The sequence below is a fragment of the Theropithecus gelada genome, chromosome 6 (genome assembly GCF_003255815.1).
Source record: "Theropithecus gelada isolate Dixy chromosome 6, Tgel_1.0, whole genome shotgun sequence".
NCBI classification, from domain to species: Eukaryota; Metazoa; Chordata; class Mammalia; order Primates; family Cercopithecidae; genus Theropithecus; species Theropithecus gelada.
In genome coordinates this window covers 111,801,725-111,826,774 of record NC_037673.1, presented here as the reverse complement: position 1 = coordinate 111,826,774, position 25,050 = coordinate 111,801,725, and the positions used below count along the sequence as shown (strand labels likewise).

The following is a 25,050-nucleotide window of genomic DNA, read 5'->3' as shown; positions in this document are numbered from 1 at the left end:
CTGCTTCCTTTGCAAGAGCAGGACTTATCGGTCAGGAACACCCTGTTTGGGAGCAGGTAGTCCTCTACAGCCCACCAAAATAAGGACAGAAGACTAGTCGAAGAGCCTTCATGTGTGTGAGGGTAATACTGGTCCCCGCCCAAATCTGAATTTTAGCTCCCATGATTCCCATGTGTTGTGGGAAGGACCTGGTGGGAGATAATTGAGTCAAGAAGGCTGTTTCCCCCATGCCGCTCTGGTGGTAGTGAGTCTCATGAGAGCTGATTGTCTTGTAAGAGGTTTCCCTTTTTGCTTGGCTCTGATTTTCTCTCTTGCCTGCTGCCATGTAAGACGTGCTTTTCCCCTTCTGGCTTGATTGTGAGGCCTCCCCAGCCGCACAGAACTCTGAGTCCATTAAAGCTTTTTTTCTTTATAAATTACCCAATCTCGGGTATGTCTTTACCAGCAGCGTGAAAACGGACTAATACACTTCCCTTCTGGGGGCTCTGAGATGGGATCGAAAGATTCCCTAAGGGAGCACCCCGAAAATCCGAGTGGAGAGGAGCCAGCGAGATCTCAGAACTCCAGCGGCCTCAGGCCGCTTTGATGGGCGCAGATCCGCCCCCTCGCAGCGCCCCGCCCCCCGGCACGTTGCACGCAGGCACGTCCTTCCAGCAGCTCACGGCCCCGCCCCCGCCCCGTCGCCCCGCCCCGGCCGCGACGACCCGCCCCGCCCCTAGGCGGTTGCTGGCAGCGGCCGCCGCCCTCCCCCGGCCCAATGGCGTGGCTGCACAGTCAGTGATGTGAAGCTCTGCTCAGGCTTGTCCGGCCCCCGGCTCGCAGCCCATTACACCATCCGTCGCAGCAGTAGCTGCAGCCGCTGCAGCCCGAGCTGACTGAGAGGGCGGGAGGCAGCTCGGGTGGCGGGGCGGGGCGAACAGCGCGGCCGGATTCATTCCTGTGGGGCGCGGGGCATGGAGGAGCTGTGCGGCCGCAGGCGGAGCAGGGCGGCCCGGGCGGCGGCGGGGACAACGGTTTCCCTTTGAAGGGGACGGCCAGAGCCCGAGTGACCAGCGGCGGCGGGGAGGACTAGTCTCCGGGCAGGTAGTGGCGGCGGCGGCGGCCTGCCAGGGCTCGGGCCGGGGCCTGAGATGCCCGCGGAAGGCCTGGGCGGGAAGGAGGGCGCCGGGGGAGCCGAAGGCGGGCAGCGGGCTGGAGGCCACAGGCTTGGCCCATCGGGAGGGGGTTGTGGTCAACGGAGGAGATTGGGGAGGGGGCTGCCGTTGTCTAGAATAGGGAGAGGAGAAGGTTGTGTTGGGGCGACTGTGGTTTGAGGAACCTGCGGATCATCCCTTGGCGGGGGGTGGGGGGTGATCAAAACGGGGCGGGCGAAGTTAATGACTAAAAGGCAGGCGGATTTCCTGAGAGCCGTGAGTAGTTTTAAAGGAAAGAGAATCTTTCGGGGCAGAGTTTTGGCGTTAGCCGAGGTTTGGTGTATCCGACCTTTTTGTTCCTTCTCGAAACCCGGCCTCAGTGAGGCCTTCCAGCCTGGCGCCCTTGGCCAGCTCGCCTGCAGTTGCAAGAAAGAGAAACATTTCTGAACCCGAGTCTCCTGCCTCTTTCGGTTGTACGCTCCCTGGGCGTGTGCAAAGCAAAACTAGAACAAAGCTTGGCTGGTTAGAGCTGGAGGCGAAAAAACGGGCTGCCTGTAGTGTTTAAATTTTCCGCACATAGAGGAGGCTGCCTGCGACCAGAACATTTGGGTCTCGGTGTGCCCTTCTGTATTTTTCTTTACCACCTTTTCTTTGGGGGTGGGAGGTGGGGTGTGGTACGGAGTAGTGCCTGAAGTATAGGTTTTATTCCTTTCTTCCTACAGAAATGGAAATTAAGAAGTGTTTTGCCTTCTTCTATAGAAAATTAAATGCTGCTACTTTTTTTTTTTCTTTCTCTAGTTTGGTGCCCTGGTTGTCAGATGTTGGAAAGCAGTAGGACGGAACATACTGTGTGTGGTTGTGTATCCGTTCTGGGGTGCAGCAATTAACATTGAACTTTGGTTCCTGTGCCTCTTGCCTGTGTCGATAGAGTTAAACTGGAGCTCTACTTCGAAAGATAAATAAAGCACAGCCTCTCAACTGGACATAAATGGATCTAAAGACAGCAGTATTTAACGCAGCTCGGGATGGCAAACTCCGGCTTCTCACCAAATTGTTGGCAAGCAAATCCAAAGAGGAGGTTTCCTCCTTGATCTCTGAAAAAACAAATGGGGCCACACCACTCTTGATGGCCGCCAGGTATGGGCACCTTGACATGGTAGAATTCCTCCTAGAGCAGTGCAGTGCCTCCATAGAAGTTGGAGGCTCCGTCAATTTTGATGGCGAAACCATTGAGGGGGCTCCCCCTTTATGGGCCGCTTCTGCAGCAGGACATCTGAAGGTGGTCCAGTCCTTGTTAAATCATGGAGCATCTGTCAACAACACGACTTTAACCAATTCAACTCCTCTTCGAGCTGCGTGTTTTGATGGCCATTTGGAAATAGTGAAGTACCTCGTAGAACACAAAGCTGATTTGGAAGTGTCAAACCGACATGGGCATACGTGCTTGATGATTTCATGTTACAAAGGACATAAAGAGATTGCTCAGTATTTACTTGAAAAGGGGGCAGATGTTAATAGAAAAAGTGTTAAAGGTGAGTTCAGCTTCTTTGTTTTTCTCAGCGTCTACCACTTATTTTCAGGAAGTTTGATACATAATTATAAGCACTGGTGTTGAGTAAACCCACATTGACAGACCTGTTTTGATTAGGTAAGTCTTCCAGTATGACTTTGTTGAGTGTTTCTCTGATGTTTGGTAATACATTGAAAAAATGTGATCAAAGACTTCTGTTACTCTGTTAAGCAGTATTTTCTCTCTTATTTGGAGTAATTTAAAATTCTTGGGAAATGGGTTTCCCCGAAGTTACAGATCATGTTAGTAGTAGCCGTTCTGAGCCTTTAGGCTTATACTTAATCTACTTGGGAATATGGTTAAGTGTAATACGTTTTTCCTAGCTTTTTGTTGTCTTGTTTTTTTGTTTTTTAGAACAACCTTGGAGTAGAAACTACTGTAGTTATTGAGTCATGGTCTTGTTTGTTCTAGGTAGTCATTTCACTTCTGACAGAGAAGGCTAGGCCAAACTGACCTGGAAGGATTAATATCAGTGGAAAGGAGAAAATCTGTTCCCTTATTCTATATTTGTTTGTAGTCAATAGATAATCCTTTTATAAGAACATGCATTAAATATAGCAAGACAGAAAACACATTTTTAAAACTGCTTCAATACTGAGTGTGAAAAACAAGGACTAGATTAAACAGATGTGGATTTGTTGGCTAGCAACAGTGTAAACACCTTTGTCCAGAAGAAGGGCTCCGGTTTATGACTGTATAATTTTTGTTGATTGTAATAAACTAAAAGCAGGGAAAAGTACTTCAGAATTTTTCTTAACCCTTAAAAGCAACTGTCTTGATAGCATAATTTTGATACATGAAAACCTTAACTTTCCTTACACCAATCTATTTATACGACAGCAAAATAATTCACTACCTAATTTTTAAAAGCTATTAAAATTTAAAAGTAGCATATAGACATGTTAAAAAAATCAGACAGTGTAAATTGGTTTACATTGTTGGTTTACATTTGAATAAAAAGTCTTATTCCTGATTTCTAGATGTCTAAGGCGCTGACAACCACTATTTACAGTTTTTTATGTGTCCTTTTAGAGCTGGTCTATGCAAATACAAGCATACTTGTCTACGTACAATCATACTTGTTTGTGTAGCCTTCCGTCTAGTGGTTGATTACATACTTTTCTATCTTTATTTATTTTTCTAACCTTGGATGTCATTCAACTCGAACACACATACCTACCTCATTCTGTTTCATGGCTATACAGTATTTCATTGTATGAATGTACATAATTTATCTAGTCTATTGGTTGATATTTAGGTAACATCCAGTACTTTACTAATATAAACAGTGCTGCTGTGAACATTCTTGAACAAAAATGTGTCTTAGGTTCTTTTCACACTTGTGTGAGAATAAACTGTAGTATAAATACCTGTGTTTAGAATTGCTAAATCAAATGTAAATGTATGTACATTTGCAATTGTGATAGTGTCTGCCTTTCAGAAAGGTTAAACCACACAATTACGGGGCACTGTATAGTTACTGAGCATATTTACTGTAGATAGTGTGATCTTTTATAAAAATGATACAAGATCATTGTGATTTTTCTGAATTTTTTTCCCAGAGGAAGTGTAAAAATCCCACAAAATCCCAGTACTCAGGGATAATACTTCCAAAGATACTTCTGAATTTTGTGTACCGATGTATGTATGCAGTTTTATATGCTGTTCTATAACCTGTTTTTAGCTTAATAAATGTTTAACATTACCAATTATAGCTCTTTAATTTCAATAGCTGCACACTCTTCTACTAATGGAGTTTTATGTTGCTTCCAGTTTTTCAGTATGATAAAAAATGTTTCTGTAAACATTCTTTCTAATAAGTGTTTTCATTTGTTCCTGATTATCTTTAGAGATGGCTTGGTAGATCAAATGACAGCATGGGTTTTTTTTTTTTTTTCTCCAAACAATTATTCTTTTGAAGAATGCTTGTTTTAAGACAACAAATTACTGCTGAACTAACCACATTTGAAATCATGGCTGCTTGTTTAGGTTTGTTGAATTTTTTGTTTCTTTGTTTTGGGCTTTTTATTCATCAACTTGATGTAGAGATTATTGATAAACTCATATTTAAATCAAATTGGGATATGTTTTAAACTCCTATGCTGTTGGAGAGATGAGAACTGGTATTACTTCCCTTATATTTTTCAAAGCTTTATATACTTATGGAGATATAGTATATGAGATAACTAATATAAATAGCTCATATTTTTTCAGCATTTTCTCCTGAGAAGCTGCGAACAGTATTTAACTTGATTACCTTTGAGCTCTTTCAAAAGAATGTTCCTTTTATCACCACTGTCATCTTTTAGCCTTATATGTGAGGATATGTATGTTCTCTCTTTTGACCAAACTAATTCTAAGTCATTTTTTCCCCCAGTGTTAATATCTAATATGTATGTCTTTTAAAAAACTACATATAACATGAGAAAACAATTTCATCCCAAAAATTGTTTTCTAGTAACCTCAACTTTTTACACATACACATGCATATAGATATTGTCACTTTATGTGCAGAATTTTTACCTTTTCATGGTATCTTTTAATTTACATAGTGATTCTTCATGAATGTTGGGGGCAGATTAAAGTACATGTGCATCCTCCTCCACTCTGATCCTGAAGCTTCACTACTCATTCTCTCATTGGTTCTGGATTTTTTCCTATGGGTTAATGGTAACAAAAACAGGAACCAATTGGAACTAAGGCAGGGACACTGGAGAAGGATGTGATATAGTGGCAAGAGAGGATTTTCCCCCACTTTTTTAGCCCCATTCAAAAAGTAGAAAAGATTAATAAAACTAGAGTTAAAATAGAATAATTCCTTAGGACACTTTGTGTGTCATTCACTGGAAATGGTTCTGAGGAAAGAAAATGTCAATACATTGTGCTTGGTCTGCTTAAAGATAAAACGCATGTGACTTCTACATTCCATTACTTTTAAACAGGCGTTGATATTTGAATATATTATTTAACCTCTTTTCATTACTTTTTAACAGGCTGTTGGCATTTTGAACATGTTTTAACCTAAGGTGGAATTCACTAATTGAGAGAGCAGTAGTTGAGTCCCTCAGTGTGCCAGGCTGTTAGACTTAGGATATACAAAGAGGAATAAGACAAGATATCCAGTCCTTGATTCCCTGCTCTTGAGGAGCTCATGGTTTGATTGGAGAGACAGGTTCATAAGCAGATACTTAAACCACAGTATGGTAAGTGCAACAGTAGTGCTTTCTTCTATTAGATATTTGGAAATACCTTATCCCCAGCAACTTATAACCTGAGGGGACAATGGGTTTCTTTTCCCATGGCATTCCAAAAGGGGAGAAAATCTTTGATATATTTAGGAATACCTCTTCAGTTTAACAGTCATAGCAATTGAGTTTTGAGACAGGAGTTGTTCCTATAAGAATCTAGACTAAATCTGAAGTGATTAGGTGAGTCCTCGGAGCTATCACAGTGATCTCAGCGCTTCATGGTTATAGTCATCTTTGGCTGCTTTTGGTTCTTTTGTTTGTTTGTGTTTTGGGGTTGTTTTTGTTTTTGTTTGGACTTAGAACTTTGCAGATCCAAAGTGAAGTCCTCTTCAGTGCCACTTTAAACCCTAATTCTAACAGAAATTGAGCAGCTAAAAGTTCTTGATTCACTACTACAGACCAATAGAAAACTGTAGGCTCAGATTTGGAGACTGGCTCCGGAAGACACTCTGTCCTCATTCATCAGTCAGTTTAGATACCCAAAATAATTAAGTAAATTGGTAATAAGGTAATTAACATGAACTTTCTGTAGGCAAGGCATTCTGTGGGACATTTTGGAGGTGATGACAAGACACGAAGTGTCACATTTTTAACTTCTGAAGGAATAGTATAAGCAATCCATGCTGTAGGATTTTAGAGCGAGTGTACTGACTAGGAATGCTTCATGGAGAAAGTAGTAGTTAAACAGGGCCTTGAATTTTGGGGTTTAGATCTACAGACAGTTTGCAGTTTAGATCTGCAGAAAGTTTGTTGGGATGTAGATCGGTAGAAGGGTTTTGGCAGTTTTGCAGGTTTAGAAAATGGCATAAGGAAAGGCACATTGAATAATATGCTTGGAGGGTCTAGGAATTGGAAAGTAGGCATATTTGAACTAAAAGGCACTAAGGGCTGGATTTTAAAGGACATTTAATCGAGGTACAGGCGTTGGATTTTATTTTTCATGCCAGTGAAAGTTTTTCAGGAGAGGACTAACTGGAGTGGTTTGTTTGCTTGCTTGTTTTTAGAGAAAACTTATCTAACTACATTCTACTACAACATTGTGACGTCTAACTGCATTCTACTACCTAGTCTTTGAGGCTAAAGACCTGGTGTTTTTATCCCATGCAATAGGAAGAGTATCTGGCCCTAAATGAGCTTGTTGAATGGAAATGTTGGATTTAAGAGAGGAAAGATTATAAGCTCCTTGATGGCAAGCACTATGTTTTATAGGCCTTTCTGTAGGGAAATAAATACATGCATGAAGACTTGAAGTAACAAAGGAAGACAGTAGTTGGACAAAAATGAGTAGCACAGGTAGAATATAGGGGTTCAGAAAAGGGAGAAATCCATGTAGGCATGTGGCAAGGATAGCTAGCATTAAAAGGGTTTGAGAGAGCTAGTTCAGACAGATTATTTGCCTTTTCATTATGGAAATTTTCTAACTTACACAGAAGACATTGAACCACTATGTATTCATCATCTTACTTCAACGATTATCCATTTGCTAAAGTTAAAAAAAAAAGTTTCTACTTTCCTTTTGTTTTCTATAGTAATTTAAAGCAAATCCAAGGCTTTATGTTATTTCTCTCTCATAGAATAGGCATTTAGAGTATAGATGTATTTTAGTCAAGGAAATGCTAAAGAAAAATCTTATTTAATTCCCCACTGTAAATGCACAAGAATCTCAAATGAGAAAATCTCCCTTGTAAACTAAAAGCTGTTGGTATTCAGATGACTAAGATAATGATTGCTGTCATTTTAGGTTATTTTAGTACACTTTAGTACTATATGAGTGTTGGAAGCGTAAGTTCTCTTTTCCTTCTTGACTTTGAAAACTCTTCTCAGCTGTTGGTTACCTCAGCACACCTACTTACAGAGAAAAATAAAAGGGGGAAGGGAGGGACTTAAAATTATACTCCATAATATATCTATATTTATTTTGATTAAGCAATAATGTTTAAATAACTTATTAGTTGAATTCATGAACATTTTAATCCCAAATTATGAAGTTACTCCTGCAAGTTGTTCCATGTTCATTCTTTTACCTCTTGTATCCCCTGGCACACTTTTCTGTGTCCTTGGGAAGAATTGGTATCCTAGTTGGATAAACTAAGCTGTAGATGGTGTGCAAATTGTGTTCAATAGGGAAATATCCATGTGGTCCTTTGTCCCTGGAGATTGGATTTTGAACTGTGAATCCTCACAGAATTGAACAGTTTGGTGAGAATGAGTAGATCCTGAGCACTACTGCTGTTGATATTGTTGGTGGTAGTAACATGAACTTAAGATAGAAGTTATGTTTCACTTCCTGGCCTTCGGATACAATGTGGTTCCTTCACTGGTTCATTTTTTATCAGATTTTCATTGATTGATTGATAAAATATGTTTGTTTTAAATAAAATTCAGGAAACCCTGGGCATCACATAGATTTATGCTGTTGAGGCATCAGGAATATATGTGATGGACGACAGAAATGGAAGAGATAGGGAGAGACCCAGATGAAAAAGTCACATGGATGCAAATCTGATCAAAACATGTCTTCCTTCTTTTTTCCCTCCATTTGGGAAGAGCTGTGATTGAATAGGGAGTCTGTGAACTAGAGGACAGGGAATTATAGTGTTGAAGTTTTCTGTCATTAGATGAGTTTTGTACACATAATTAGTTGTTTTTAGTCCTCATCCCTTAGCTCCAGTGCTCTTAGCCTTGAAAATTCTACTTAACATCAAGACTCTTTTCAAATGCAATTCCTCATCTCCCTCAGGTTATAAGAATGCATCTTACCTCTTTGGATGCAGATATTTTTTAGCATTTAACTTTGTCGTAAGCTCAAGGACCTTTATTGTGAAATTTCTGTTTGTTCTTTGCTCAGTGCCTTATACAAAGAATTAGTGAAAGAAGGGCACATAGTAGCCTTGGCACAATTTATCTTCTTTTTTTTAATTTCCTTTTTTTTTTTTTGAACTTCTGTTCTTGAGTATCTCTCATGATAGACTACACATGGGGAAGAGAAACTTCTAAGCAGAGAATCCTTCTAGTGCTCCTTTGATACCCTAAGTTGTTTTTTTCCTTCTATCCCTTATCTCCTCCATCAACACACACCTATTAGTTATTTGGGGAATAAAATACTTGGAATCAGCATTATTGTGCAATTGAACCACACACCCTGTCCTCATCTTACAAGTGGACCACCTCTGTACTCAGCCCAACCCCAACTACAAAGTTGAGGAAGGAATGGGTTGGTGCCAAGCATAGTAGGCTGAAGAAAGAAAGATGAGGATTTTTTATGTCTTTCCAAATAAATCTATTATAAGACCCTCTAATTGTGGCTTCTATCAGTCAAAACTTATACTTTCACCAAAAATACAATATTTTTATTTTAATTGGATTTTTAAAACAGCTTTATTGAGATAAAATTCACAAAATCACTTAAAGTGTATACAATTCAGTGACTTTTTAGTATGTTCAAGGGGTTATACAACCATGACAACTATCAGCTTTTCATCACCCCTGAAAAAATATCATATCTATTAACAGTCACTCCCTCCTATCCCACCTCATTCCCTTGAAACTGCACAAGTCTTAGGCAACTGGTAATCTCCTTTCTGTCTCTGTAAGTTTGCCTATTCTGGACATTTAATTTAAATGGAATCACATAATATGTAGTCTTTTGTGAGTTGTCTTGTTTGCTTAGTGTAATGTTTTCAAGATTCATCCATTTTGTAGCATGTATCAGTGCTTTTCTTTTTATTGCAGAATAACATTCCATTGAAATAAATATATCACTTTTATTCAGCAGTTGGTGGGCATTTGTGTTGTTTATACTTTTTAGCCATTCATGGAGAAGTTCTTCTGTGGATATATGTTTTCATTTCTCTCAGGCATATACCTAGGAGTGGCATTGTTGGGTTGTATGGTAACTCTTTTTTTTTAACAGGAACCGTTAAATTGTTTTCCAAAGCAGTGGTACCAGTTTACATTCCTGTCAGCAATGTAAGAAGAGTTCCAGTTTCTCCAAACCCTCTGCAACACTTGTTCTTACTCTTCTTTTTTAATATAGCCATTTTAGGAAGTGTGAAGTGATATCTCATTGTGATTTTGATTTATATTTCTCCAATGGCTAATGACGTTGAGCATTTTTTCATGTACTTAATTCATGTGGTTATTGGCTCTCTCTCTATTTTGTTTGGAGGAGTTTCTTCATTAACCTTTGCATGTTGTATAATTGGCTTATCTTTGTATTACTGAACTGTAAGAGTTGTTTATATATTCTTATGTATGTCTTTTATCAGATATATCATTTGCAAATATTTTCTCCCATTCTGTGTGTGTTTTTTTTAATGTTTTTGATGGTGGTGTTTAGACCAATTTGGATTTTTATTTTACAAACTGATTTTTAAATAAATTTTTGTGTCACTTATATGATGTCTTTTTTTTTTTTTTTTTTTTGAGACGGAGTTTCGCTCTGTCACCCAGGCTGGAGTGCAGTGGCCGGATCTCAGCTCACTGCAAGCTCCGCCTCCCGGGTTCACGCCATTCTCCTGCCTCAGCCTCCCGAGTAGCTGGGACTACAGGCGCCCGCCGCCACGCCCGGCTAAGTTTTTGTATTTTTAGTAGAGACGGGGTTTCACCGTGTTAGCCAGGATGGTCTCGATCTCCTGACCTCGTGATCCGCCCGTCTCGGCCTCCCAAAGTGCTGGGATTACAGGCTTGAGCCACCGCGCCCGGCCTGATGTCTTGCTTAAACAAGAAAATTGTTAGGAATAGACTGCAGGATTTACTGGTGCTGTGCCTTTTACTATGAGGGAACTTTTCCATGGATGAAACTTTGTATTCTAATTGTAAAACACACCCATTCCTGCTTTGTCATATGGTTAAATTTAGAATAAAGAGGAATGATACAATTTTATTTCTGTATGGTGTAAAACAGGGCTGTGACTTAGCCCTCCATTTAAATTTATGTTCATATGACTTGATATTGCTATTAGATATATTAGCTATGTGGCAGGTATCCATTTAGCAAACAAGAAAATAAGATTCTTTCTCTATTTTCTTGCTACTCTAGGACCAGCAGCATAGGTATCACTTGGATCCAGCCCAGATGATCTGAATCAAAATCTGCATTTTATTATGATTCTCTGGTGATTTTATACATGAAAGTTTGAGAAGCACAGCTTTATTTGACTTATTCTAAACACACACACAAAGCTTGAAATACATGAGGAATTTACAAACAGCAGAATCTACCAAGTTGTGATTGCTAGAAAAAGCAATTTAAGTTAAAGACATTTTGTGTTTGTTAAATATGTTGCAGTCCTTAGGAGGACATTTTTGTTTTTTAAAAAAGAGCAGTAAATTCTGTCTACTCCATGAGGGTGGTTTAGCAACTGACTTCATCCTGGTGAATCTTGGTAATTTTATCCAAATTGAGATATTTATATGTTATGTTGAAGCTCTTTTATGATTTAGGTGGTTGGTTGGTAACAATCACTGGCCCTTGTCAAACTCAAAACATTTGGTTTGGACCCAGATAATTCTTAGACCTCTAACTAGTTCTTTCTCAAAATACAGCTATGTTTTTGGGTTACCTAATTTGAAAAAAATATTGATTCTATTCCTAGGCACCTAAGCTTCACAGTTGAACATGAATTTTTAATGTCTTACTCACCTCCTATTAAAAGATTACAGGTGTCTTTAAAATTAACAGCAGTGAAGATTGGCACTTCAGATGCTTCTTGAGGAATACTACCATCCTTTAATGCATGAGCACTTACCATAGTTTCCTGACCTTAATATTCATCCCAGAAGCATCCCAGTGAAAATGGCACTTTTCATTCTTCCAGATTTTCTTAGCATTGTTTTTGTGTTAAATTATGAATTTGAAAATTAATATATTTGTATCATACTATTTTAGCTTTCTAGAGAAATGCTTTAACAGAATTAATACTTAATGTTGTGCCATTAACCTGATTTCTAAGAAATGCCTATTTAACAAACGTGTCTTTTGAGAAATCATGAAATTTTTTTTTTTTTATGAATTCAGTGCCAGAATATTTTTTTTCTCCAAATGAACTTTTTCTTAGGCATTGAGAATTGTTTAATATAATGTGTTTTTCTTTTTCTGTTCTTTTTTTTTTTTTCTTTAGCCAAAGGTAAATTCATTAAATTTCATTGGTGCATATCCTTAATTTCATCTCAGATGCCTGGTAATATTTACTTTTGAACTTTGTGTTGTTTTAGTTTTCATTGTCTTTCTCATTCTGAGAATTCAAAAAGAAGACAAGATGTGGAGATGGAAAATCTTTGGGAAGTACGATCACTGTATTATGGGAATGTTTTTCAAGGGCCTATGTAATCCAGGGAAAATTCTTGAGCTGAATCTATAGTACTTGGCATGTATTGTTATGCACCAACACTTTAAATCAATTATGTTACCTAGCAAAAAAGAAAATATGATTTTAATGATCTTTGGCATGTTAGCACGTACTAGTTACAAGACCCTGGTAACTCACTTTTTAAATTTGGCTTGTTATACTTTTTCACAAAAAATTACATTTAATAATTATAGCATATCTAATACTTGAAACAACTGACATAGCAAAATATTTACAGTCAGTTTTACAAACAACTGGTTATTTTGTATAGTGCTTATACATAGAAAGCCAGATTAATCTCAGAAACTGAAACATAGATATGTCATGAAAGAAAATAAAGTTTATAAACAGATATGAGAAAATATTCTGTTTACCAAGGAGTAGAGGTAATATAAATTAAAAAGTTAATTTCAGTTGTAGAAAGAATACTATAAAGTGGAACTTTAAACAGTTGTTATAATCCCGTTGGTAGTGAATTGAAAATGTGTATTAAGCCATCACACATTTTTGATTCTATTTTAGCTAAGCATTAATTTTTTTTGTCATTTGTTTATTGACTTATTTACATGCAATAAAATTCATACTTTTTTGTGTACAATACTGTAATTTTTGACAAACATATACTACTCATTTATTAAAGGTAAGAACAAAAATGTCCTTCATGCTACTTTGCATTAAACCCCTCTCCCAGCCCCTAGCCCTTGCCAATCACTGCTTTGTTATCTGTCCTTATAGTTTTTTAGGCATTAATTTTAATAGTAAAAATTCTGAAGCAGTGCAGATGTCCATCAACAGGGAAATGTTGATGTAAAGTATGACATGTTCCCTTGCTTGAACTTTCACCATAAAACCATTAAGAAGGATTATGTAGAATCTGTGTAGTTACAGAAACTATGCAGATGATGTAATAACACATGATGGAATGCCCAAGATGTAGGTGAAAAGCAGGAAACAGTTATATATATACTGATTATAACTTTGTCAAAACATACTATATAAAAAGATTTGGAGAAATGACACAAAAGTTATAATTGATTTAAGATCATGCTTTTTTTTTTCTTTTGCCTCTGTTTTCTAAGCTGTAAGTAATGCTCTAGGCTATAATTAAAAAACTTACCTTTAGGGCCTTCCAGGGCAGAACAGTGTAGTGATTATACACTTAACCTGTTAGAGTAATTAAAAAGATCTCCTTCTAGGATATAACTTTTTGAACTTATTTTGTCTGCAAAAGCTAAGATTGAATTACTTTTTATGATATCAAATATTAAAAATTTAGAATCTACCTTATCTTTAACAGTGTGCTAATTGCTTCTGGGATATAAAAGAAATATAATACAAGATCCGTGTACTTTAAGAATAGACTGTTTAGGTAAGGACTTATTTGTGAAGCAGTAGCATTATACTATTATAAGGTATTATAATAGTAGCTATGTGAATAATTATTAGGATGACTCGTATATTTATTCACCAGGTATTTTCACAATGATAAAATCGATATGATACAACCAAGAAAACTTCTTTAAGCAGTTGAAATTTCTAGTGAAATTTGAAGTACAAGAAGTTAAAATGGTAAAGAAGGAAGTGCATTATAGAAAAATCAAGAACAGAGGCATAGAGGTAGAAGTGAACAGGGCTGTTTGTTCCCGGTGCTGGGAGAAGTACTTAGGATCGAATAATGTGAAGCATAAGCAGAATTTCTGCCTTGTGTGTGGGAGATGCAGACAGTGTCTTCTGGGGTTAGAGCAGGTTTGGCAAACTATGACCCAGGGTTGAAATCCAGCCCACCCCATTTCAGTACTGCCTGAAAGCTAAGAAAGGTTTTTACTTTTTTGTAATGGTTGAGAAAGACATCAAATGAAAAATATTTTATGACACATGAAAATTACATGAAAATCAAATTTTGGAGTACATAAGTAAAAGTTTTGTTGGAAAAGAGACATGTCCATTAATTTAACATACTACCATAGCATATTTCACGGTACTTGGCAGAGTTTAGTGGTTATAACAGAGACCTTATGGCCTGGAAACCTAAAATGCTATCTGGCCTTTTACTGGAAAAGTTTGCCAGTCTCTTAGTTAGATGCACAGTGAATCATTCATTCCGGAGATAATGAGAAATGAAGTTAAATAGATAAGGTAGGGAAATATTTGTTAGTCTTTTAAAATACATATCCCTGAATATCCAATATTAAACTTTACATAATGTTTTCTGAAACTATAGATTTCTTCCTCATTGCTCTCTCCACATAGATAGTGCTTTTGAGAATCAATGATGTAGAATTTTGAAGGCCATCTCAAAGATTGTCTGCTTTTCCTTAGAGGAAGTGTGAAAGCTTTCTGAGTTGGAAAGTGATGTGACTGGTTGAAGTTCTATTATGAGGTTTGGTTTTATATTAGATATAATTTATTCACTGAGGTTTAATATGACTGGCATTTAAAATATGACCTTAGAAATGAGTAGTACACTGAATTGGCAGTTGGGAGACAGGAGTTTATATTTTCCCACTAAATTCTCTTTTCTATTTGCATGTAGAATGAGTTTATCATCTCTACCTTGGAAAGTTATTAATATAAGATTAAAAGGGGGCGACAGTTAAATAAAATGTAGGAATATAAAAAAATGCTATATTTGCATACTTGTCCCTTTTTTCATTAATTTTTTTTTACTGTTTGCTTTTACTTTCTCTAATTTACTGTTTTTTCTTGTAACTTCTTTATATAGAAACAGCTATTTTTTAAGCCTTTTTATCTAATTTGTTATTTAGTGTTTTTATTTCCATCCAGTTAAAAATATTTTCTGATTTTCATTGGGCTTGCTTCTTTGACCAACGAATTATTTAGAAGAGTATTAATAATTCAAATAGGTTTTTCTAGTTATCTTTTTGTTTTGGATATCTAACTTCATTCGTAAGTGGACTTAGAACATACTCAATGACTTCAGTCCCTTGACAGTTGTCGAGACTTGCCTTATGGCTGAGAATATGGTCAGTATTTGGATATGCTCCCTGTATCCCTCGGGGCAAAATTGTTTTCTATGGTTATTGATTGCCATGTTCTTTTATTTATGCCAGTTAAATGAAGTTTGTAATGTTCAAATCTTTATGCTTGCTGGTTTTGGTCTTCTAAGCTGAGAAAGATATGATTAGATGTACTAATGTTTGCAGATTTGTTTGCTTTCCTAGTAGTTCTGTCGATTTTTACTTTATGTAACTTAATTCTATGTTATTAGGTGGAAAGTTTAGAATTGTATCTGTATATTTTGAATTTTTTAACATAAAATATTTCCTTTTGTTGCTAATTATGTATTTTGCATTAAAGTCTACTTTCATATTTTAATATCAGACAGCTTCTTAATATTTAGTTTTTGCAAAGGGTATTTTTTTCCCAACCTTTCATTTCTGAAGATCATTTTCTACCCATATATTTAAGGTGTGTCTTGTGGGCAGTGTGTCTTGAGTTTTCTTTGTATCTTCAGTCTGACAGTTTTTGTCTTTTAAGTTTTTGTCTTTTCTTTGTATCCTCAGTCTGACACTTTCTTTTAAATGTTTAAATTAAACATTTAGTTTACTTACATTTAATGTAATTACTGATATTTTTGGATTTTCATCTCCTGGGTACTTTTCTGATTTTTATTTGCCCTGCCTGTTTTGTATTCCTTGGTCTTTTTTGCCACCTTTTGGATTATTATTTCAATTTTTTCTCTTTGTTAGAGAAAATGTAGTTATGTGCATGCCCTGTATTATTTTAGTAGTTATTCTAGGTAGCATTACTTTGACTTATCAAAGGCTAACATAAATTTCTAATTTTATATCTTTACAATAAAAAGATCTTAGAACACGGTAACACCACTCTCCTTACTGTCATGGTATTGCTGTCAAATGTTTCATTTCTATGTATGTATTTCAAGCCCTACAATATATTATTATTTTTAAAATCAATATTTATTTAGATATACTCACAAATTTACCCTTTTTGTTGATGTTTTTGCCTATATCTCCAGGCTTCCATGTGGCTCATCTTCCTTCTGCCTAAAGAACACCATATAGTATTTAGATCTGCTGGTAATAAATATCTTAATTTTTTCCGTTTCATTTCTTTCTCTCCTGAAAGGGTTCTTTATTTGACATTTATTCTTGATACAGGTATAGAATTCTAAGTTGGCAGTTACTTTTCTTTCGTGCTTTTAAATACCATTTCATGTCTCCTAGCTTCTGTTGTTCCTGATGAAAACTTTGCTATAAGATTGTTGCTCTTTTATAGGTAATTTCCATTCATTCTCTTGTTTTAAGATTTTTCTCTTTGTCCTTAGTTTTCAGCAGTTTTGCTGCGTTGTATGCCAATGTGTTTTTCTTTTTATTTATCCTTCTTGGAGTTTGCAAAACCTACTGAATTTGCAGTTTAAGCTTTCATCAGCTTCTGAAAATTCTTGGGCTTTATCTTTTCTTAAATATTGCTTTGGGACCCATTTTCTTCCTCTTGAATTCTGGTTTTGAGTATGTTAACAATCTTCTGACATTGTTCCCTCTTTCTCTTACAGTCTCCATCTTTTCTGTTCTTTTACCACTCCCTGCTTCTTTCTGTATATTTTCATCTGACTTATCTTCCAGTTACTAATTTTCTGTTCAGCTGTGTGTAAATCCACTTTTAAAGCCACCCACTGAGTTTTTCAGTTCTAGAATGTCTACTTGAATTTTCAGTTTCCAGTTTTCTGTTGAATTCCCAATTTTAAAAAATCTCCTTGAATATGCTAAGCATAGCTATTATTTAAAAATCTGTATTGATAAACTGCACTATCTGGGTCTCCTGGTGGGCTTTTCTGTCAGCTCTTTATTTCTGTTGTTTTTTATGCTATGGTTCCTTATTTTCTTTTCATTATTTTTGATTCGATACCAAGCATTACATATGAAAAATATAAATAATTTGAACCCTACTATGATAATATCTTCCTCTAAATAGTACTTATATTTGCTTCTGGCTTTTAATTATGTATACTAGCAATCCTGGATTATTTTAATTCAATAATGAGATGATCTTAAATTAGATTTAAGTTTTTGTGATAGCTAGTCTATTTGCAGTTAACTTTAACTCCCTAGGGTTAAAGTTGGAGCTTTAACGCAAAGTGTGGGGAATTTTCTAAGTTCCTTTCTTAGCAGGCTGTAGGCTCCATTTTTCCCCTCTATCCCTGCAAGGCTGTCAGAAGTCCTGCTCGGTTAGTTACTCAGCTAGCTCTTCCAGAGTTGGTGGAGGCCATTGTGGGAAAGCTGCCTCAAGTTCTGGACTTGACCTCTCTAGTTTTTTCTTCTTCTGCATATTGTACCCTTGTTATGTCTTATCCTGTCAAGCAGATTTTTAAAAATACATTTTTCAGCTTTTTTAGTTGTTAGTGGGAGGATGATCACGTTACAGGTGTCTCTGCCATTACTAGATGTGAAAGTCTTCCTTATTGTTTTTTTAAAGCTACTTTTTTTCTCCTGGTATGTGGGTGTATTCAGAATAAATATATTGTATTTTTTCAATAAATATAGAAATATAGTTCATTAAATTGGCTTTTGTTACCTCTTTTTTTTTTTTTTTTTTTCCAGAGGCGAAGTCTCGCTTTGTCACCAGGCTGGAGTGCAGAGGCGCGATTTCCGCTTACTGCAACCTCCACCTCCCAGGTTCAAGCGATTCTCCTGCCTCAGCCTCCCAAGTAGCTGGGACTACAGGCACGTGCCACCACGCCCAGCTAATTTTCATGTTTTTAGTAGAGACAGGGTTTCACCATGTTGGCCAGGATGGTTTTGATCTCTTGACCTCGTAATCTGCCTACCTCGGCCTCCCAAAGTGCTGGGATTACAGGCATGAGCTACTGCGGTTGGCCAGCTTTTGCTACATTTTATTCTTGATTTTGTGCTACTCTGAATAGAGAAAAGTGCCATCTAAGCCATTTCTTTATATTCAGATTTCTCTTATATTGCCTATTTCTTAGAAAAACATGGGGAATAGTAGGGGTCCTCAATACAAAAGAGTGTTTAAAATATACTTGGTATAGTAGTCATGTTTAATTGAAATTATTTTAAACAAATGAACATCGATAGTCAGAAGGTCTGGGCTCTTTCAGTGCTTGGTTAGCTTACTCATTGTTAAAACATTTTATCAAAAACATTGTAGACCATTGAAACCTTGGGTCAGAATAATTATATAGTCCTTGTAGATATCATAGAAGACTAAACAGGATAAACTTGTGGAAGGACTCAATTTTTCATATAATAACTTGTTTTTTTCTAACTTTAGTTACAAAGCAGATTTATTTGAAGTATTCAGGTTTAAAATACTTTCTGGTACACATGCTGTGTTGGGCATTCCCAAAGCTACCCCCGTATTTGGAGGTAACTCACCATACAACTGTACTTATAGGTAAGATTTATTACTGTAACGTCATAAGGACATGCAACTGAATTATGAGGGGTAAAGGTGCAGGTGAGGTGTAGAGAAATCTTTAGGTGTTTTTATGCTTTGTTCCTCTCGTGAAGGGTCACACAGAGCATATTCTTCCCCAGTAATGTAAATACATATGTGTCTGTTTCTACCAAGGGAAACCCAGTGCTAAAGGTTTTTATTGGGGGCTGGTCATGTAGGTACCCTTTGCCTAGCTCATACCCCAAATTTTAGACTCCCAGAAAGAAACCAGACATTCAGCATAAACTGCATTGTTCATACAAACAGTTTAGGTACGGTGAGACACCCTTATCATTTAGGGAAAGTTTTAGATCAGTAGAGAGAACTGTTTACCAGCCAGGTTCCCAGCTACCAGCCAGAAGTCCAACTTTGCAAGAAGGTCTTTCTAAGGATAGCAGTCTCAGCCTGCCATGCTACCTCTTTTCTACAGACATGCCTAAAATCACTGACTGTTTAAATTTTATGTAAACATTGTATGTAAATAGCAGAGATCGGCATGATAATTCCTATTATGACGATTAGTAAAATGTTTATCATTAAACTTAGCTGAAATACCTGGTGTTTCTGATCTCTTAATATGTTTCATACAGGCTTTTACTAATGTGCCAGTGCCGGTTGTCAGTTTTAATCTGTGTGTGGGAAGAAAAGGACAGTGTTAGAACATTTAGTACAGCTAGAAAGAATGTTTAAAAAGTTAAATTATAATAGGAAATAATCCATTATGAAAGGACACTTCAGATATCTCCTTTTAATGTTCATATTGAACCACCCACATATTTTTTAGATTCCGTGGATTTGTTTTTCTTATGAGAGCTTTTTGGGGAAAGTCCTTTGTTACCAAGAATTTTGTCTAAGATAGTTGAAATTAACTTGGCAATCAGAAATAAATATTGAAAAAATAATTTCTGAGTCAAAATGAAGAATCTTAGATATATTAAAGACCAGTCTGGCCGGGCATAGTGGCTCATACCTGCAATCCCAGCACTTTGGGAGACTGAGGCAGGAGCATTGCTGGAGTCCAGGAGTTTAAAACCAGCCTGGGCAACATAGCAAGACCTGGTCTCTAAAGATAAAAAAAGACCAATTCCTTGTTTATAAATGTGGAAACTGACTTGGAAGTTAAGGACTTGTCAGTAAAATGGTGAATAGCTGGTTATTTGTATTCTATCCATTTTTAGGTCATAAAATATGCACTTTAAACCATTAATGAAAAATACCAAGAGACCATGGATTAGTCTGAATTTCTTCTGGTGACCTTGGATGTCTTTTTATGACTAATTTGGTCATGTCATTTATTCAACAAGTTTAGTATCAGACACTAGTTTTAGGTATTGGGGGAAATTTTTTTTCTTGTCTGTAAACCAAATATGTCCTACTTAGGAGCTTAAAGCTGCCTGCTTTTTAGGTTCTAAAGTGCATATACATATTACATTTTATTTTGGTGCCTCAATGTATGTTATTTCTTTTTTTCTCTCTAAGGTAATACTGCATTGCATGATTGTGCAGAATCTGGAAGTTTGGACATCATGAAGATGCTTCTTATGTATTGTGCCAAGATGGAAAAGGATGGTTATGGAATGACTCCCCTTCTCTCGGCAAGTGTGACTGGTCACACAAATATTGTGGATTTTCTGACACACCATGCACAGACCAGCAAGACAGAACGTATTAATGCACTAGAGCTTCTGGGAGCTACATTTGTAGACAAAAAAAGAGATCTGCTTGGGGCTTTGAAATACTGGAAAAAGGCAATGAACATGAGGTACAGTGATAGAACGAATATTATTAGTAAACCAGTGCCACAGACACTAATAATGGCTTATGATTATGCCAAGGAGGTGAACAGTGCGGAAGAGCTAGAAGGTCTTATTGCTGATCCTGATGAGATGAGAATGCAGGCACTATTAATCAGAGAACGTATTCTTGGTCCTTCTCATCCTGATACCTCTTACTATATTAGATATAGAGGCGCTGTCTATGCAGACTCTGGAAATTTCAAACGATGCATCAACCTATGGAAGTATGCTTTGGATATGCAGCAGAGCAATTTGGATCCTTTAAGCCCAATGACCGCCAGCAGCTTATTATCTTTTGCAGAACTATTCTCCTTTATGCTACAGGATAGGGCTAAAGGCCTGCTGGGTACTACTGTTACATTTGATGATCTTATGGGCATACTTTGCAAAAGCGTCCTTGAAATAGAGCGAGCTATCAAACAAACTCAGTGTCCAGCTGACCCATTACAGTTAAATAAGGCCCTTTCTATTATTTTGCACTTAATTTGCTTGTTAGAGAAAGTTCCTTGTACTCTAGAACAGGACCATTTCAAAAAGCAGACTATATACAGGTTTCTTAAGCTGCATCCAAGGGGAAAGAATAACTTCAGCCCTCTTCATCTGGCTGTGGACAAGAATACTACATGTGTAGGGCGGTACCCTGTTTGTAAATTTCCATCTCTACAAGTTACTGCGATACTGATAGAATGTGGTGCTGATGTGAACGTCAGAGACTCGGATGACAACAGTCCCCTACATATCGCTGCTCTTAACAATCATCCAGACATCATGAATCTCCTTATTAAATCAGGTGCACATTTTGATGCCACAAACTTGCACAAACAAACTGCTAGTGACTTGCTGGATGAGAAGGAAATAGCTAAAAATTTGATCCAGCCTATAAATCATACCACATTGCAGTGTCTTGCTGCTCGTGTCATAGTGAATCATAGAATATATTATAAAGGGCATATCCCAGAAAAGCTAGAGACCTTTGTTTCCCTTCATAGATGATAACTTGACTGTATTTTAGCACTGTTAAAGCACGAATTGGTAACAGTTGTTTCATAAATGAGCACTGTTGTGATAACACCAGCATTCATTTAGCTTGATTGATATCATCGTGCGCTCATTGGCTAAAGCATTATAAGCATCAAATTTACAACATTGGTTTCCCAGTATTTAATATAAATATACCATATAATATATTGTTTGTGAATTATTGAGAAATGTAACATTCAAATTTCTAAAATTGTCTGCCAAAGGCTTATTCATTCTGGTTTTGTTTGCTGTTGGGTGTTTGCGGCAGAGTTAACCATTTTTCCATGGTGTCTTTATACTTTACTGGTTTGTGAATTTTATACAATTGAAAGTCTTTTTTCCTTGCTGCTTTCTTCTCTCTCAAGTTTCCCCCGTTTCTACTTTATTTTTTGTTCTAACCATTTCTACTACAGTTTTCTCCTTATGGACCCATGCTAGGTTGTACAAACTTTAAGGACTTGTTACCATTTGCAGTTACCATAAGTGCTTTATCTTCTCTATGCACAGGCTTCAACTTGACTGTTGTATGTTAGCATATTTTCTATGCAGCAGTTGGTCAACTTCAACTCAAAACACTGTTTTCTTATGTTTGTTACAAAGTTAATTTTTTGAAAGTACTCTGTAGCATGACAATTTTTAGACCTGCAGGTTAGCTATTTTAGCTCAAGCTTTTTTGTTTGTTTTTTTCTTCATTTTCTTCACATCTGAGGTTTCTTTCTCTAATCCACTGAAATTATTGTGTGCTAAATTTGGGAAACAGATCTATTCTAACTCATTAACCCAGTTGAAATTTAGGTCTGTCATCTTAATATATCATGCAGTAAAAGGAAGAATCTTTTTAAAGTGACCCACCTTTCATGCTGCTCCAGCATTGTCCTGCTTGTGCTGATGGTGTGATTAGGTGTAGAGAATTTGCTTAAATTTAACTTCAAAGTTTATCACACAGCTTAATGAGTCACATTGAAATATTCAGTAATTGAACTGCAAATCACTTTTAGTTACAAAAAGAGCTAAAGCATGTCAGTGGCATGATGCTTGCCAAGCCAGATCTAGGCATCTAGGATAATTAAGGTATTTTAGTACGCAATTTACTGCCATAATATCAAAGGTCAGTAACAGTGTTCTTTCTTTCTTCAAGCTTACGTATACCTTTAAAGATAACTTGCATGAATTACTTTGATTACTTTGGTCTCAATTATTTGTCACCCTAGTTAAACATGAAAGGTTGCAGTGCTTCCTGTTCCCTTACTGGAAGTTAGCTTTTTCTTTTCTCTTCCTTTCTTCCTTCCTTTCTCTCTCTCTCTCTCCCTCTCTCACTCCTTTCTCTTTCTCTCTCTCTCTCTCTCTTTCTTTCTCTCTCTCTTTCTCTTACAGATTTGCTAATGCCACAGAAAGGGCTCTTTTAACTTAAGATAAGTGAAAAGTACGAAAAAAGATTCAGGTAATTATCATTCAGCACTTTATTGTAATTCAGAATAAAATTTATGATGGCATATTTGCCCTGCATATGTCTTAATGAAGTTGTTCTGAATAAAAAGCTTCTTATTGATTTGAGAAAAACTCAGTTTACCTGTGAGTTTAATGAGCTGGATCACTCACTTGGATTTTTGTGTTGACATTTTATTCTGAGGGTTGATGTTACACTATTTAAGGCGTCATCAATGCAAACAGTCACATTAGGTTTGTCGTCATCTTTAGTTAGTAAAAACCTTGTAATGAAGAGTAGTAAATAAGAGAACGTTAGACTTTTTGGTTAAATAATTGAGGTTTAATATTTAAAAGATATTCTTACTCATTTGCTTGGTTGTAAATTTGATTTCACCATTAAGAAAAGGTAAATTGGATATAAATGAATGCTCTCAAACCTTTTGATGAAGAGGTTTTACTATCTCTTATTGTGGGAAAATTTGATGAAATATTTGAACTGTCACATGTATTAAGAATACTTTGTGATTTAGACCAATATTCTAGAAATATCAAATGTCAGTATTTTGAAATCATCTGCCTCTAACTTTGTGGTATAAGAATTATATATCAATAAGCTATTATTTTTATAAAGGAAAACTTTGCCATTATAGTAAATTACATTAGTTGATCTCGATAATTTGAGGATAAAAGATGACAATTGGATTTTTAATTGATTTAGTATTTCCTCCTACTCTTTGGGGGCTGGGTGGGAGGGCTTATATGCTCTTAGAGTGAGGCACATCTCACTGTTTTGCAGCTGAATTTGAATTTTGCAACTTCTGTGTAAAGTAAGGATTTCTTTAAATAGCATTTTTGCACCACTAAAAATAGATAACTTAGAACTCAGTCTTGATAACTGAAATGACTTATTTCACTTAGAATACGTTTCTCCCTTCTCTGCCATCTCCACAAATGCCATTGGGAGGTTTTGAAAAACCAGTTCGTTTAATAGCTCAAAATTGTCCCTGATTTTATTTTCTTTTAGGGGAAATTGTTTCATAAATGTGACACTGATAAAGCCTTTGTCAGAAAGTATTCTCAAAATTATGAGATGGATTATAATAAAATACTTAAATTTGTGTTATTTTTTGAACCACAGATGAGTACATTTAATAATGAACCAATTACACTCATGTGAGTCTAACTAAACTGTACACTGTAGCATGGTGTTATTGACTGGAGTTAATGTGTAAAGTTATTAACATTTCTATGAAAATACCCTTTTGGGGCCTCCTGAATTTTAGATGTTCCACTGTTTTGATCATTCCTGTAAAAGAAATGGTCATTTTACTCAGATGCCAGTCTACTTTATAAAGACAGGTGGATTATAGACTTAAAAAAGTCATTTTTCTTATTCATAAATCTGACAGGCATAAACTCAAATCAAAGCTAATTTGGTGCCCGTTATGAATTTGAAGTTCAGTGATAGCTCACTTGTAAAGTGACTACCTGAATGTGTATAGAGACCCCGGTCTACTATGATTTGGGAAAATTGTTTAGGTTATATGGGAAAAGTAGCTCTTTAAAAATCATATTGCCCAACAGAAACCTTAGGCTGAATTTACAGGTATGATAATTTTTGTAATTAATTTTCTTAGAATTGTGCAGGCTGGATGAGATAATAACATACTCTTTTACACTGTAACAGCAGCATTATTGCCTAGAACTTTAACCATTTTAGGGTTAGATACTAAGGAAACAAACTAATTGGTCATCATCATTTTCTTTTTCTCTTTTTCTTTTCTTGTGTGTGTGTGTGTGTTTTTTTTTTTTGCCCTTCTGTATCACTAAACAACTAGTTTCCCTCCCTTTTGTCAGTTCCCATTGTGTGTTTTTTCAAAAGAAGTACTGTATTCGGATGCCAGCTAATAAATTGTCACACAATGGAAAATCATATGCCACAACATTCATTGTAAGGTTTAATAAAATTAAATTTGCACCAAATTTAAGTGTATTCTTATTAACTCTTAATACTTGATTGGTATTATTTTAATGCAAATGATAGTAGACCCCTGTTTCAGAAAAACC

The 25,050-nt window shown here is 36.4% G+C and overlaps 1 protein-coding gene across 2 annotated transcripts; it reads left to right on the top strand.

Annotated features, from left to right (window-relative positions):
• The first annotated feature begins 679 nt into the window (after positions 1-679).
• FEM1C (fem-1 homolog C) lies at positions 680-24,966 on the top strand. 2 transcript variants are annotated; one of them, XM_025389169.1, is made up of 3 exons: positions 680-1,083; positions 1,932-2,665; positions 20,219-24,966. In XM_025389169.1, the coding sequence occupies exons 2-3, from the start codon at positions 2,122-2,124 to the stop codon at positions 21,526-21,528; spliced, it is 1,854 nt and encodes a 617-aa protein (XP_025244954.1). In that variant the 5' UTR covers positions 680-1,083; positions 1,932-2,121; the 3' UTR covers positions 21,529-24,966. The 2 variants fall into 2 exon arrangements, with proteins under 2 accessions (XP_025244954.1, XP_025244955.1); XM_025389170.1 differs by having other exon boundaries at positions 729-1,079.
• Positions 24,967-25,050: the final 84 nt, after the last annotated feature.